The sequence below is a fragment of the Cygnus atratus genome, chromosome 9 (assembly GCF_013377495.2).
Source record: "Cygnus atratus isolate AKBS03 ecotype Queensland, Australia chromosome 9, CAtr_DNAZoo_HiC_assembly, whole genome shotgun sequence".
Classification (NCBI taxonomy): domain Eukaryota; kingdom Metazoa; phylum Chordata; class Aves; order Anseriformes; family Anatidae; genus Cygnus; species Cygnus atratus.
This window is the reverse complement of record NC_066370.1, coordinates 19,697,098-19,713,659: the sequence shown is the minus strand read 5'-3', so window position 1 is coordinate 19,713,659 and position 16,562 is coordinate 19,697,098. Positions and strand designations below refer to the sequence as shown.

Sequence of the window (16,562 nt, the reverse complement as noted above, 5' to 3'; positions counted from 1 at the left end):
ATCAGGGATGATTTTTAAAAACAGGCTTCAGCACATTAAAATAAATTGATTTTGGTAATGTACTCGCATTAACTTCAACAGTAAAACAAGGACTGAAAGCTATTACTTTTGAACTTATGGTAGCAAATACATGCATTATATGACAAAGCACTAATTCCACCATAAAGCTCGTGACACTGAACATTTGGGTTCCCTCTCCTGGATTATGACATGACCCGCAATTCCAGAGGAATTAAATCATCACTGTGTATGGATGGATGTGTAAATATAAATGGTTTCAAATACCTGAAATACAGTAATAGCATTTTTTTGGCAGAGTGCTATTGAGTAACTTCTTAAGAACAGCTCTCTCTAAACGAGATCGCACAACTGTACAGCAACCTGCTGCCACCCGCCAAAATCCTTTAAGCAGCCGGAGTGGAGCTGTGAGCGTCACCAGGCTCAGTTTCTTCCACAAGCGGATGAGCAATGAAAAGATGAAGTACTTGAAACGCACACGTGAGAAAGCAGTTCCTCTAAGTCAAAGACAGAGCAGTAAAGGGATGCTGTGGTCAGCCTTGCTGCTGTCAGAGGATGTTTGTTTACACAGTGTGTAACTGTACAACACGTCGATTTCCATTGCTTCTTGCCTATTGTCTTACACGAAAGTGTGCCAAAATAAGTATTAAAAGTGTTTAAATCTGTCACTTTCCCAACTCAATCATCTGTAAGTTTTCTGTACCAAGCTTTTAAAATTACTGTTACATAACATTCAGCCAAGGTAATATCAAAATATATTTTATTCTGGACCTCTTTCAGATCTGATTCAAATTACAGTTGTCAAAGCAATACAATGCAAAGGGAAACTGCAACAGAAAATGTGCCTAGAAGGGATATAAGGGCCTTGGGGACAAATCATTGTGATGTAGAACCAAAATACATCATAAAGTGTAATTAACATGGTCCAGGACAGTATAGAACATCTATATCAGTCTTCTTTAGACAATAATCATGAAAACTGAACAATAAAAGTCCTTTAAACAAGTACAAAAAACTGTCATGGGCTGGTTTACACTTTTACAACAGTTGTAATTTAACTGGATAACTGAAGAAATGATGCAGACATTTTAATCCAGTGCTATAGGTAGGCTCACAGAATTAGACCCAAAGGATTTGTAACTCCAAATGAAACCATTACAACTACAATGTCAATGTCAGGAGAGAGAGAAAATTACTTCTGTATTCTAGAATTACTGTTCTGCACACTGCAGTCTGTTGAGGACAAGATTGCAAAGTACACTGGACTAGCAACAACATGCAGACTGTTTTCTTGTATTTACCCACAAATGTCAAAAAACATCATGAAGTAAAAATGAATGATTATTTAAAAAAAAAAGAAAAAAAGAAAACATGCCTCAAGTTATTGTCAAGCTTCAAACTTAAAGGCAGAGAAAGAGAGTATGTACTCAAAGCTACTGATCTGAAGCACTATTAACACTAAATCTGCAATCCGTAAGAAACGGCAGATTTTCCTGTTTTGCCTGCCTTCGACCAGACTGACAGCGAAGACAGCCACACTTTCACAGACCGTGGTTATTTCAGAGCTTTCTCTAGAGGGAGGAGTGAAGGCTGCTCCACGGCTCTCTCCCTACGGAAAATGTCAGGGATCTCGATGGAGATTTACTGCTGCCTCCCGAAGCCTTATCTGCTTCTAACATGCCACAATGTTGCTTCTGCTTTCTTCAGACTTCTGGAGAGTGCGAAACCGATCCCGCTGGGGAACGGCTCTACAGGGCTTTGTGAAGTTGGGAGATACGGCTCGTCAATGGGAAGGAACGCTGGGGTAAAGCCGGCAGCCCTGCTCCGGCAAAGCCCCTGCTGAAGCCCCGGGGAGACGAGGCTCGTTCGCCCTGAGCAGCATGCTGTACGTACGGTGTGACACGGACCCCAAGCCTCCAGTGCTTACTCTGGCAAGGTTTTCTCACGAAGTGAAAGACAATGGGATTTCTGATTGAGTCAAGATTGGAAAATTGGGTCCCAAGGCTCCTCTTTGCTAAACAGACAAAAACACACAACCTTTATTTACACGCTGAAAAACCCAGTTTGCAGTTTTAATGAAACTCCTTCATTCAGCAGAACTAAACGTGTCAGCTGCTAAGGCTGCTCTGTGGGCAAACTGGCACAGCCACCCTATTCCCCCTACTAGTCTTCCTAAACACAAAGAACATCTCAAAGGTACAACGTCCCGTTAAATATACCCTAGCATGAGGTAAGCAGTGTAAGGAAAAAGGAGTGCTTTTAAAATGAAAATTAATTAAAATTGGTAGAAATCTTTGGCCTTTCTCTCAAGATGCATTAAAGTGTCATGAAATCAAGAAACATGCTTCAAAATGCCATGTCATTCTGACTCTGGTAACTATTACCTCCCTCCACCCAACCCAGAAAAAGAGGCACTTTTAGTGTTTCACATAAGATTTCCAATCATCTAGTAGACACGCTAAATAACCCTGCACAATTGTAGTCCCAGAATAAACTGAGTTTATCAACATTACAAAGAATCCAAAAAAAGCTTTTATGAGGACCTAGATATTCTCTTAACTACACCAGAAAGTCCACTGGTTGGGAATCTTTACATCAATTTAAAAACACAGAAAAAGTAAAATAGAAAAAGAGGAACTCTACAGAAACCTGGACCTCATTATGCAGAAATGAGAAACAGCACGGACAGACAGCAAACTCGAGAGCAGTTCCTTTCTTATTCCTTCATTAACTCTGAGCCCAGTTTTTCCCCTTCCTTTTATTCTCTATTTGGATATTTGCCCGTTAACGTGTTGAACTGAAAAAGATACTAACTTCAATGTGTGCAAAGGCTTATGCACACATTTGCCTTTACACTCAGAAAACAGGCGCAACAGAATTAACCAGTAGGTAAGATTAAGCATGTGCATACATTTATACAAAATTAGGGTCTTACTGACGTTTGGCATACTCAATTTAGGGGAACAATTTGGATAGTCTACCTCACTATTGAATACGAGGTCTTTGTGCTATAAAATATAATAATGTCATGGTTTTCTTTTTTTTTTTTTCTTTTGCTTCACAGAATCACAGAACCTAGCACACCTGGCATGCATGCATTTAACAGTGTATAAAACAAGAGGCGAGAAGAGGTGTGAGCAGGAGCAGCACTGTGGCATGCTAGTAAAGGACAACAATAAAATACCTAGTGGCCAGACCCGTCGCTACTGGGAACTGGCAGGATTCCACTACAGTGGGGCACTGCTGATTAACACTGGGTTGGGGGTGTTAGCCTGCACGTCCAGAGCACTCACGTCAACAGATCCGGCATCGCTGGACTATGCTTCAAGCACTTGAAAACCCTAGACCTCTGATACTGAAGCTCTGTTTTATCTATTTATGAATATGTGATAGTATGCTTAAGCAACTAGAATTACAACCAAAACAGCTGATGATTGAGAAAGAGGAAAATGGCAATACCCTAAAACATGGCTGTGTGATTTTGCAGCTATGTCACAGAATTCCACCGCAATTGTTTAGATTGGCTGAAAGAATCATCCAATAACTTTTATGAAAATGAATAAACTGTCCATATTAAAATACAAAAGTACTATCAAGAATCACTTCTGACTTTCAGGTTTAAATTCAGTGCAATTGACAAACGCATTGCTAAATGAAAAATGCAGCTTAAACATACTCAAAACATTTGTGTCTATTCCTGGGAGCACAGTTTAAAATTATTGCACAGATTTTTTTTATTTTTATTTTTTTCATTAATGACAGAGGTCAGCCACAGTCATGGACCTCCAGCAATAAAAGCAATATTTCAAGTGCCAGACACTCAATATATTAGGTTTCCTACATACTGTAACTCACAGGGTATGCTCTAAACATTCGTAATATGTTCCAAAACCCTAAAAACAGCTGGCACCGAACCATCATGGATGACTGCCTTTATGGATATGACTTTTTGTTATTTTAAATGCTGTATACGATAGTATTATATTCCTGGGGTATATATAAAGAATGTATTGACGACTTCTCTTTACCACTGGCAAATTGCTACCCTACCTTAGCCAAACTCAGACTTGCTTCAAGTCGTGTTTACTCCATGGAAATAGCAGAAATGAACGCCTAAAGAACGATTGTTAAAATGTCAAAGCTGCATTACCTTGATTAAATCAATTTATACGCAACTTGGGGGAAGGGGGCGGGGGAGAAAAAAATTAGACTACCAATCATAAGCCACAAAATTATTTGTGATTGAAATAGTGTTCTAAAACTGATAACTTTGTAAAGCTCTGTAATATAAACCATTCCTTAAGTAAAATGCCTGTGACATAAATTTGACAACCTCTCTTTTTATAAATTTACACTCTTGGAATCTTATGCAAGACATGATGCAACCTTTTCAACTACACATACGCGTAAACACAACCTCATGCTATCATTTACAAATAAAATCACTATCAGTATACTTTTAATCACATGAGCAGAAAAAGGTTTGCCATATACATCTGTCATTGTAAGAAAAATACTTGATATTGTAAACAGAGTAAAAGACACTATATAGTAGTGATTATTAAAAAAATAGCAGCTTACATCTACCCTATATTTGGAAAAAAATGTAGTCACAAGATACAATAAACTGCAGGGCTGGAGCAGCAGGGGAATTAGTGCAAGTATTCATCTTTTAAATAAGCTGAATCACTGCTATTAAAATAAACTTGAAGCAAGTCCTCTGTTTAAGATTTTTTTTTAAATCTAAGGTAGTAAACATTTTGCCTCTTAATGGCAGTGTTATCAAATATATGCCAAAGATTTTATTTTAATAAAGAAAAATTACATGAGATACTTTTAATACTGGAGTTTGGTTACAATTATACATCTAAGCTCCTACAAATAACGATGGCCAACTCTCAGAGAAGCTGTGGCATGAACCCTTGTCCAGAAAGATCTTAACCTCTTAAAAAAAAACAAATCCCCCAGCTATATTTTGCTCCTTTCCACAATAGTGCACAATTTAACCATATTTTAGCTATGGTCTTAAAGCAACAGAAGATGCATTTTTTCTCCTCTTTTTTGTCTTTTTTTTGCGCATCCCTGTATTTTTCTTTTTCTGTATATTTGTGCCCTTTTATTCTTAAGTTTGGCAGAATTATGTCCCAAATAAGAAACTACTGCATTTCAGCCATGTCACCAGAAAATAAAACATAGCATTATACCCATTACTGTCATACTTCGTAGATTAGTGGGATGTGAAGTATCATGCCTCAAAGAAGGCTTTTTTCTTCTCTCTCCATAATCCCTTTTCCACCCTCCCTCTGTTCACACAATTGTGCTCTGGGAGCCACAAAATGTACCAAACATTATCAGGTTCAGTCTACCTCTTCAAAGAATGCATTAAAATACGTTTCAAAGAAACATTTTTTTCAAGGTGAAAAAAAAAACAAACAAGAAACTAATTCACTCCCTTACTTCATGCATCCGTAAACTTAACCAAAACAAAACAGAAAACCCAATGTTTAAAAGCAAAGAAAAAACTACTGCTGCAGATTTCTGTAAGTCCATTTTCTCTGTACACACAAACTGCTCAACTACTGAGAAGGAAAGAAAAAAAAATACCCCACAATCCATTGTCATAATGGATTTAGAGGGGAAAAGGGGTAATGAAGGCTGCCATTAGTATCTTCTGAATTTGGTATGTATATGGGTCTGCTCTTGTATACGGTATATTTCTCTCTCTCTCTCGCTCTCTTCTGTTTTTCATATCCAAAACATTTAAATGTTATTTTGGGGCACAGCAGATTCCAGCACTTGGTGAACAGGATTCACAAGCTGTGACAAAACTCTGTCATCCTCTTCAGGGTGTAATTTTTTTTTTTTTTTTATATACAGTATATGTATATATTTCTTTTTGTTTGGCTGTAGTGGACTGGCCATGGTTCAATTGGGACTATAGCAGTACATGGGTCAGGGACAGTCATTTTGGCTATGTACACATTCATAGTCGGTCCATGGCTTCCAACTAGTAGCGCTATTTCCGTAGGTCTAATACACAAACCTGTAAGGGAAAGAAAAATACACATACGGAAATTGCACTTTGCACAATATGACACATTTATGCAATTCTGTGTAAAATATCTGAGCAAAACCCATGAAACAGATTGTGCAAGCTTAATTTTAAGTCTGTTTGTGACTTTGGTGGAAAAAATCACCAGGTGAGCACTTTAGTTATGAGCACGCAGCCAGACCTGCTGCCTAATGAATTATGATTGGAACATTAAAAACGTCTTATATAAGCTGTTTGCTTGTTACTTAATATTAGAAAGCCAGGAACTTACTTGAATCTAATTTACAGTAAGATGAAATTAAAGATACTTTGTGGGGAAATACTAGAACTGATCAGAATAATCTCAAAAAGACATTTAACATTGCAACATTATAAATTCCAGTTTTAATCTTCCAAAACTCTTCACTAAATAGTGCTCCTAGCTCTGTCAGATACAGGAATCTACAAGTAAAACAATCATAAACAAACTATGCTTTTAGTCATCAAGTAATTCAAAAGTTCTCCTATACTTAGTTATTACCAGCTATATCTAAAACAGAGGTGGTGAGGCAAACTTTTGCTAACAAGCTGCATAAAACAAAACAAAAAAAACAACAATATTTTAAAAAGAGTCAAAACTATATGAAAACCACACAGATCTGTTGCAAGTACAATCAGTCTCTTGGGTCAAATTAAGTGGAAGCCTGGAAAGGTTAAGCCACATGTATATAAAAGGGTAATTTAGGGTAGAATGATAATTAATTTTTACTCAGGATATGACTTGAGCTATTGTTGCTTCCACGACATTTTCTATAATTATATGACAAAAATGATATAAATAACAATCCAGGAACACTGAACAGATTTCCATAATAAGCACCAATAGGGACAGAAAATTTAAATTTAATGCTTTTTCATCTACTAACTTTGGAGGGTTTAGAACAGTGACACATCAAGCTGGAATAGAGGCATCCTACTTTCAATATTACAACACCTTTATATGAAAATAATCTACATGTAAGCTGGCTGTATTCAAACATCTGGTACATATGGAAATATTGTCGCCATTGTTAGCCAAAAGACTTCCAAACGATGTTTGTCAGACTGCCAAACAAGTCAAGCTACACTTACTGAACCATCTGAAGCACTTGCTCCAACTTTGTCTCCTGCTGCATTCCAGCAAACCTCAAAAATCCCTCCTGTTCCCCGATAACTGTGAACTAGGGCACCTGTCTACAAAGGGACAAAACACAGAATTAATATACCAAAATACATGCAAACAAGTACATTTCCACAACATGTAAATCTTCCCCACTGAAAGCTGAAATTCTCAGAGCAAATGCTTCAGAGACTCATGGACAGCCTAAGAACTGTGTGAAAGGACTTACCTAGCAATTATTGCATCTTTATCTCCCGTGTTTCAAATATGAAACCATAGATGGCCATGACCACTTTCAATTACTAAAACAAACCCTTCAAAAATTAATATCCAATCCCCAATAGCTGGAGATCACATCTTGCCTAACAATAAGGTCTTCACACTTTCATTTGCATTCAGCCCTATTTTGCCAGAGAAACAAAAACAGTAGTAGTGCTCTTTCTAAGAAAAAGTTCTGTAGAAAGATCTGTCATCATCATCATCTCTCATTTTACATTCTCTTCCTTTTCAGTGAAATTCAATGAAATAGCTATCAGGCATCAGATTTCTGCATCTATATTCAGTCAACATTTTTCATAGCAAACCCGCTTTATCAGGAGTTTAAATTTCAGAAGTAACAATTTTTGGAAGGAACATGCTATGGGAGACACTTTGTTGAATGTGTTTCAGGGTGTGGGGATTTTTGCTAATAACATAAAGACAATTATAAACCCTTCACCACAGGCAGGCAAATTTCTCTCAGAGAGAGAAATTAAATATACATTCATTAATAAAAGAAACTGAGGATAAAGAGAAAGTGAATCAGCATATTATCAAAGGCAAAGTACTTTGCAGCCGAAACACGACAGAGCAGCAAGGGTTAGAAGAGTACACCGGAAAAGACTGAAAAACAAACTTTCTGAACAGGTAGAAGAGCTGTACCTGCGTATTCCAGATGTGTACACATTTATCAAAGGAGCCACTGGCCAGGTACCTGCCATCAGGACTGAAAGCTACACTGTACACAGGTTCTTGATGTTTTGTCAGAGTATGAATACAAATTCCTCTGTCAACATCCCATAACCTAACAGTAGAATCAAAGGATGCACTATCAAGAGAGAAAAAACAGATCAATTACTTCTCAGTTATACACAATTTTGTGTTAAATACAAACATGATAAAGTATCCTACGTCCTTGGAAACATTTTACAAACATACATATGTAAAAAGCAAAGCAAACATAAGGCTCAATTTTTTAAAATGAATTTAAAAACAGGATTAAATAGTACCTTGCTAACATAAGATTGGCATTTGGATTATTTGTTCCTGGTCCTGTAGGACTCCATTTGATAGTATAAATTTCTTTGTTGTGTGCTTGCAAGTCATGGACACAACTGTCTTGTTTCATACTCCAGATCTATGATAAAATGGAAGACAGCACAAAGACATTTAGCACAGTATTGTACCAAAATACTTTTTTTTTTAAATCTTTCTTCATCATTTGCAGCCTGACTGTTACCTTTTATGCTACTCAAAACATTTGCTATGACTACTGGGTTTCTAGAGTAATTATTAAAAGCATTATTTCAGTGCCCTCCATTCTTTGAATTCTACGTACCTGATGGGGTTAATAAGTAATAAAGGTATCGTCTATAAAAACCAATCTGCACGTGCTAACTACAATTCACTTGAAAAATATAGGGATAATAACAGATGCTAAAATGAGAAGAGCAGTATGTATATGTTTATGTCTGAGTTGACAAAATATCCCAGTCTTATTTTTAAATGAATTCCTTGCTACACAGACTGAGTAAAATAAAGGGACAGTAGAGAAAAATGCTGTTTTTGTACAAAGCGGTAGATGCATACTGCAAAAACCATTATGGCATTTTCTTGGCTTATAACGATTTGCATTGCCAGGTGTTTGTTCAATACTTCACACAGAGGAGGATTTCCTTAGGACTCCAACTCCTCCACGCTAGCCTTCAACAAACACAGTAACTTCATTTTATTAAGATTTACATAATTATTTTTGGAAAAACATGTTGGGGTAATTAAAACTGTAGAATGACTCTGGCTGAATCGGAAAAACAAGGGAGTACACACAGACTTTCAAGAAACAATATGCTACAGCTTTCAACTAGAAAGAAGGGGAAAACAGAAGAAAACTAGGAAAAGACCTAGTCACCCATTCTTGTATGTGTTACACATTAGATGCACTCCAACTATTCCTGTTAACCAAAAGCAACCAACAAGTGTGACAGCTTAATGATTAATGACCTGATTTTGTAAACAGCTAAAAGCACCTAATAAATCACACTCCCAAGTCCCAGGGTGGCAGCCTGTAACAAGTTCTCTGGACCAAAGCTTGTCTCTGATTAACAAAGATTTGTTGGGATTGCCTGTTCTTGCCACATTAAAAAAGAATAAATACTAGACGATATGGAAAGTACAATGATGTCACTGGACTGCCCAAGCTAATGGTTTGTATTGCAGAATCCTACAACAGCCGTTACCAAAACTCCCATTACCTTTAGAGTCATATCATCAGAACAGGATGCCAGAAGATTACCAGTTGGATCCCATTTGATTGCGTTTACTTCATTCTAAAATTGAACAGTGAGAATAAGTTGAAGTCTTCACTTTCATTACAAATGACAGCATACAAAAGACAAAGTTGGGCAGCAGTTGTATTTGCATAATTATTAGTATTTTAATAGTTAATTTTCATTCCTACCCTCCCCTTCAAGAACAACTTCTTGCTGCCTGTTCACCGCATTTTCCCATACATGCTCTTACACAACAAGCACGATACATAGTAAAGCCTAAAGTTAATGTGTTTCTTCTTCTAAAGCTCACCTTTGGTATGCCATCCTGGTAAGAGAGGCTGCATGCAGGACTAGGCATTGTTCTAAGGCCAGTTTACCATATCATCTTAACTACAGTTACCCACAAATACATCCATCACTTGTTGCCAAAGACCAACCATTATGCAAGTGCTGTATACTTGCAAAAATATTGACACTCCCCCCCTCCTCCCACCTCTCATTAATAAAAAATACCATGCAGTAATCTGCCATTTCCCAGTACTTACTGTGTGACCCTGGAAGGTTTTGATGGGCCTATCTTGTCCTAGTTTACAGACATGAATACACATGTCTGTACTGCAAGAAGCAAATGTGTTGTTGCTCTGCCAATCAACATCTAATGCTGGTGCTAAAAGAACAAGATACGTAAAACTATGATATGTATTCTGCAGAAATTTGCTTTACAAATTTAGCATGCACTACCTTAGAACAAATGTCAACGGGAAGCAACTATTAATTGTACAGAAGTTCTTAAAGACAGTCAAACACTCAGAACAATGTGAGATGCAGCCAAAAACAATCTTAGACAGAAAAATGAGAAAAAAAATGATAGTCACTAAAACCATATATCTGAAATGAAACTCTTATGCAGAAGACAAGAGCAAGACAACAAGCTATAGTAATCTACAAATAAATCTCCAAAGTCCACATCAGAAACGGGTTCCCTCAGCTTAGCACAGTCACGCATGAGCTATCTCCATTAACAGTGCATGCTTGTGCTCATAGATGGCAGAGAATGACAGGTGGTGTGAGTTTTTTAATTTCAACATATTGAGGTGTTTTAACCAGAGGCTTAATCACAGTCCACATATACCACTTGGCCAGGCTGCAATATTTATAGCAGATATACTCCAAACAATTCTGTGTGCTACCAAGAACTGATTTTCTTGATTGTTGTCATGCTACCAAAAACACGGGACAAGCAGAATAAAACGTAGAAACGAGACACATTTCTTAAAGGCCCTTCAATAACTTGTTTGTTGTTCTCTCTATTTTCCAGCTGATTCCGGCAGGCTTGCACAGCATGCAGCCCACAGAGCAATTTGTCTGACCTCCCCGAATGGCAGCACTCTCATCCCAGCTGGCCAGTGAACAGCCTTTAGCTGGTTTGTGTCCAAACAAATTGGGGATGGCACAGCGGGAAGTAAAGAACAATGGGATGTGGAGATGGGATTATTGTTGCAGGAAGGTGATGAATAGTCCTTGGCTGATAAACATAAATCCTCTGAGGCCCAACCACTTGGTATCTGCCCCTGTACTGCAGCAAGTTGGTAATACCTGGACTGTCTCTTATGATTTCCATATAACTGCAATGAAATTATGAGTTATAAAGTTCTAAAACTACATGAGACTACAAATAAGGCAGTCAGTATCCAAAGACTGCCTGTAAGACTTTAAAACGGTGTACACAAGCTCCATAAACTTCAGGTATTTTATTTCTTAAATAAATAACACTTTTTTTTTTCCCCAGATGACAATCCTGAATAAGCAAAATCAATACTTACCAGAATGAAATGGAAACTGCTGCTTGGCTTCACCAGTGTGGGCATCCCAAATAATTGTGGTCTGTATTAAACAGATAAATTAACAATAAACAAACTTGTACAATTTGCTAATTTCCCACAACTTCCACCATTCGCATGTATCAAGTTACCTAGCCTACTCCCCACTGCCCTCACCTACATGATTAAGTGTTTCTAGTGTTTTATCCACTACTAAAGGAAATAGTGGTAGATCTACAGACAACAGAAGAGAACCTTAACACCTAAACAGGTGTTTTACCATAACATCTTAGGGTCTGCAGGGAAGAAGGGGGTTGTGAGTTTTTGTTTTTTAAATCTCTCTCTTCACTCCTATTTATATCCTTCTAATCCACTTCACACACAGTTAATTTCATTTCAGATACTTGCATATTCAAATTGTCATTTCAATTCCTTGTTTGTCCCTATGGAGATCTTTATACAAACACAGCCTCATAAATCAAATCTTTCAGATTCTTTCAGATTTTAGGGTGTAATTTTGTTCTTGTTCCGAGTTCTCTGCCGATACTCCTGCTATCTTTCCGATAAAAGAAAACTTTGTAGTATAATTGATATTTCATAATCAACATATTAAATACCAATATTCCTGGCCTATCTTATCAATGAAAATTTTGAGACTGAAGTCAGCAGAAGTATGAACTGACCACAAATTATTTATGAAAAAGAAACATAAGGTTGAGCCGATCTTTCTGCTAATGCAGAGTATTTTTCAAAGCGTAATCTCAGCTGCTTTGTCCAATGAGTTTTATTGACTGAAACAATGAGGCTTATATCTCCTCCAGCATATTTTTCCTCAAATTAAAGCTGAAGCCCCACAAAGGTGGAGGTTTACATCTTTTACATCCTCACAAAAATGTAAAAACTGGCATAAGCCATCAGAGCTGCCAAAAGAAGAAACCCATCCTTTCCATGCTTTGAAACATTTACTCTTTTCATTCCTTTGTGCCAGCACAAGCATTTATAAAGCTGGGCACTAAGGCAAACCAGGTTAAGTCAATGTGGGAAAAAACAGCCATATATAGAGAGGAAAATATCTGAAGGTTGGTTACGACTTCACAGGGTACTGCCAGTTTCTAGTACTGCAGAACTGTGGTCTTACTTCTGCACCCTGAATAGGTTATAAACAGGAAAAACTAAACAACTTTTACTATTCTTTGAACTCATCTTAGGTCTGTTCTTCATCATTACTGCATCTTTCCTACCATTTGTAAAATCTCTTAACTCCAGCTTTGAATTTAAAGACCTTGCGAGTCTTTAAGTTTGTTTAGAGGCATGAAATAAAATCAAAGGTAAACAATGGGCTTCATGGCATTATGCTACAAGCACCCCCCAATCAAATATATTGACTTTTCTTATGTTCCAGCTCTAACCTTTTTAATCACTCTCAGGCTTGAATGATAACCAAATCAGCCTGAATCTATTCCTCCAGTACGATTCTTTTTCTGGGGCTTTGCATCACATGCTTCACTAAATTGTACCTGATTTGGTTTTACAAAGGTTTAATGTTACTGCATTCAATGCACTTACTTTGCAGCTTACACTAACCTAATTGGGAAGAGACCCAGGTACATTAAAATCTAATGAATTAAAGTATTTCAATAAACTATTATAAAACACAGTGAAACATAGCTAGCATAACAAGTTCTTTGTAAGTACATATTTATGTCCCATGCCTTTAGTTTAAATTTAGTTATTTACTTTCTACAGCTTTGTTATTATGTTTACAATTAGATTATAACGGTGAAGTAAAGAATTTTAATTTTACCAAAGATTATCTCACCTTGTCCACTCCTGCACTTAAAATGAAGTTTCCTTTCTTGTTCCATTTTAACGCAAATATAGGACCTTTATGTTGCCCTAAGGTGCTGGCAAGATTACCTGAAAATTTATATTGATATGAATACATTAAAAAAATAAAAAGCTATGTTGTGAACCACAATAAAGGAAAAATACTAGAAATTAAGAAGTATTTCACATACCATCTTTAGTCCATATCCTTGCAAAGCCATCGTAAGACCCAGTTGCTAGAAGTGTACCTTCACTCTGCCAGCAAAAAGGTTATTTTTATTTAATTTTACTGTATAATTCAAAGTTAAGGAGCACAAAGCAAATTTCAGGTAGAAGACATCAGGTAGAAGACATTCATAGATTTCAGGTAGAAGACATCTGCATAAGACTGATGATATTTATTCCACAGACTACAATTATTTAAAAAAAGTCCCCAAAGTACAACACAAGAAATTACAATGTAACTCAAAGTGAGATATACTTCGTGTGCAGCTACAGATGACACAACATTGCTGTCACTTAAAATTTGACTATGCAAAACTGTAGGTACAATTTTCTCGCAGTATTTTGAGCACTGTCATTTTGACTTACGTTCCAGTCCAGTGATGTCACGTCTTTGTTGCTCGGTACATCCTGCCCTCCTTCTCGTATACAGTGTCGAAGTACCAGCTGCGTTGAGCCGCTTGTGCTGTTTTCACTGAGGTTCCATATCCGTGCTGTTGAATCTCCAGATCTACAAAACAGTTATGAGGATATTACCCCTTCTCTCGATTCATTTCAATTAAAAAGGTCTTCCTTTCAAAGCAATGAATGTTGTGGCCTTTGATCTAGAGGGTGCTGAGGCTGGAATTCTTTTAACTTGTTACTATACCCATACAAAAATACATCAATGAACATCAATATTATGTATATCCATAGTTAATGCAGCACATACCCTGAGGCCAAAAGGTCACTAATGGGATTCCAGGCACAGATGAATACTTCAGATTCATGGCCACGCAGTACCACTGCTTTGTTGGGAGGGATTTCAACATCTCCATCTACTTCCATCATATCTGTGTGATTATCTGCATTATGGGAAACAACAGTAGAGAGAGGTAGATTTTAATATTTTGGGATAATACAGTTTAATTACTGTATGATCAGGATTCTTCTGGAATAAGTACAATTAATTCACAGTGCATATGGACCAAAATTGACAAAGCTGCTACATTCCTTTTTCTTTTTTCTTTTTTTTAAATCCCAATCTGTTTATAGTACTTCATAAATTGGTACTTGGAAAAATGAAGCGAGAAACCTCCTCTTCTAAACCTCAGCATCCAAATGGACTTTATTATGAAACTTCAAAATTGACACTAAAAATGACTTTATGTTAAAATATAAATGCTGATTTTAAAAGTACTCACCATTTTTCAAGCACTAACTTGCTTAGTACAATATGCTGCTAGTTTATCTTGTACTTCAAAAATACGTTTATGGCACATTAGTTTTCAAAAATCAAGTTCAAAAATCATCATAGAATTCAAGCAGGTTTTAAACCAACACTTCTGACACTTTACTTCTAAAATGGCTTTGATTAAATATAGTAACATTTGGTGATATGGTAAACTGCTAACAGAGCTTCTTAAACTGCATTGGCAATTACTGCAAAATTGTGGCAATACATAGCTTTTTGTGTGGAAGGGATGTTGAATCCATTGTAATTCAACTGACAAAACAGTTTTCTTGCCAGCTATCATCAATCATTTTCTATTATTAAAAATATTTTCACAATGAGGATAAATGCAAAATAAAAAATGCTAAACAGTTCACCTGCTCCATATTTATTCACTGTGCTAAATAAACTATTTCACATTTATTGCTTAATTTAACATTAAGGGTTTCTGTCACTGTTTGTATGTGTGAGAAAATAGAAAAAGCTATTAGAACATGAGCATTTTTAAGATACAGTACCATATAAAACCCTGTTTCAATTAAAGAGAATCAATGCTAGTATAATTCGATGTTCCAGCCAGTAGGGGTTGCTGGTATATCACATTTAACAGAAGCTGAGATCTGAAGTTTAAGCTTACTCATTCCAGTTCACAATTCACAAGCAAATCTTACGAGATTTTTACATGAAAGCATCAAAGTTGAGAGCTTATTTGTTTAAACCAAAGATTATATTTCTAAGTTTATTTATAATATATAATAATCAAAAAAAAAAAGTAAAATCCAGTTGTAAAACGTAGAATCTGTACATGGCCTGATACGAATATTTTCTTAAAAAGGCCTTTGCTTCAGGAGCTGTTACAGCAGAAGCTGTAACTCCTGCTCTCAAATGTGTAACTCAGGCTTCCAGAATAGTATTTTCAAAACCTAATTTTGATGTCTTATCTTAACTTTTCTATAATAAGCCTGATTGTAAGTTATGTTCCTTTGACCAGTGATGACAAATAAAACTCACTTGCTTCACCAGTCCGAACTAAAACCATGCAGTGTAATTCTGCATAGCAAATCACGAAAACTGATACTGCTGAAGAAAACAAAGGACACAGGATTTGTCTTGGCAACCACGATCTTCTCAGCATGACAAGGAAGTCTGTCCAACAGAGAATTAGTTATAGATCTCTGATTCAGTTGGTTAGCAGAACCTGGCAAAAGTAGTGCTTGCTGGAGCATGACAAGCAGTACTGTGTTTTAACCAGCTAAGGATAAGCAGGCTCTTCTCCTTGATCCTTGTACAGGGCCCAGGACTGGGGAGGTGTAATATTTAAAGAATCGTCTCCAACATTTTCTCTTCAGGCAAGAGCTCCCAGGGCGTTGTGGAAAATCTTCAAATGACAGGGAAGTAGCAGTACCGGAAGTAAGACTGGTCAATGGTACATTGTAAACTAATGAATTCGGAAGTTCACACCTCCTCCTACAACTCCTAACATCAAAGCAGGGACCGTCAAAGGTGAGACACTATTAAAGTATCACTTACAAAGAAAGTATTCTTTGCAAATTGAAGGGTTACTAATACCGATACACATTTATCACATTCTCTGCTAGCTAGTACTAAGGCACGTGAAGAAGTTATATGAAAAAAGAGAAGGAAATGACATATCATGGAATCACAGAACGGTCTGGGTTGGGAGGGACCTTAAAGATCATCTAATTCCAACCCCTTGCCATGGAGGGTTGTGAGGGAGGGTTTG

At 36.8% G+C, this 16,562-nt stretch overlaps 1 protein-coding gene across 9 annotated transcripts in view; it reads right to left on the bottom strand.

Annotated features, from left to right (window-relative positions):
* Nucleotides 1-762: 762 nt before the first annotated feature.
* The window catches only part of TBL1XR1 (TBL1X/Y related 1), a 111,906-nt gene continuing 96,106 nt past the window's right edge, over nucleotides 763-16,562 (bottom strand). For 8 of the 9 annotated variants that reach the window (XM_035557224.2, XM_050712458.1, XM_050712457.1 and 5 more), the window contains 11 exons: nucleotides 14,318-14,450; nucleotides 13,975-14,116; nucleotides 13,575-13,638; nucleotides 13,376-13,473; nucleotides 11,560-11,620; nucleotides 10,282-10,403; nucleotides 9,719-9,793; nucleotides 8,477-8,604; nucleotides 8,130-8,295; nucleotides 7,181-7,282; nucleotides 769-6,061 (listed from right to left, as the gene is read on the bottom strand). In XM_035557224.2, coding sequence (XP_035413117.1) covers nucleotides 6,035-6,061; nucleotides 7,181-7,282; nucleotides 8,130-8,295; nucleotides 8,477-8,604; nucleotides 9,719-9,793; nucleotides 10,282-10,403; nucleotides 11,560-11,620; nucleotides 13,376-13,473; nucleotides 13,575-13,638; nucleotides 13,975-14,116; nucleotides 14,318-14,450 — 1,118 coding nt within the window. In that variant the 3' untranslated portion in view covers nucleotides 769-6,034. Of the gene's footprint in view, nucleotides 6,062-7,180; nucleotides 7,283-8,129; nucleotides 8,296-8,476; nucleotides 8,605-9,718; nucleotides 9,794-10,281; nucleotides 10,404-11,559; nucleotides 11,621-13,375; nucleotides 13,474-13,574; nucleotides 13,639-13,974; nucleotides 14,117-14,317; nucleotides 14,451-16,562 lie in introns of all 9 variants that reach the window. The other variant, XM_035557225.2, reaches the window with a different exon arrangement.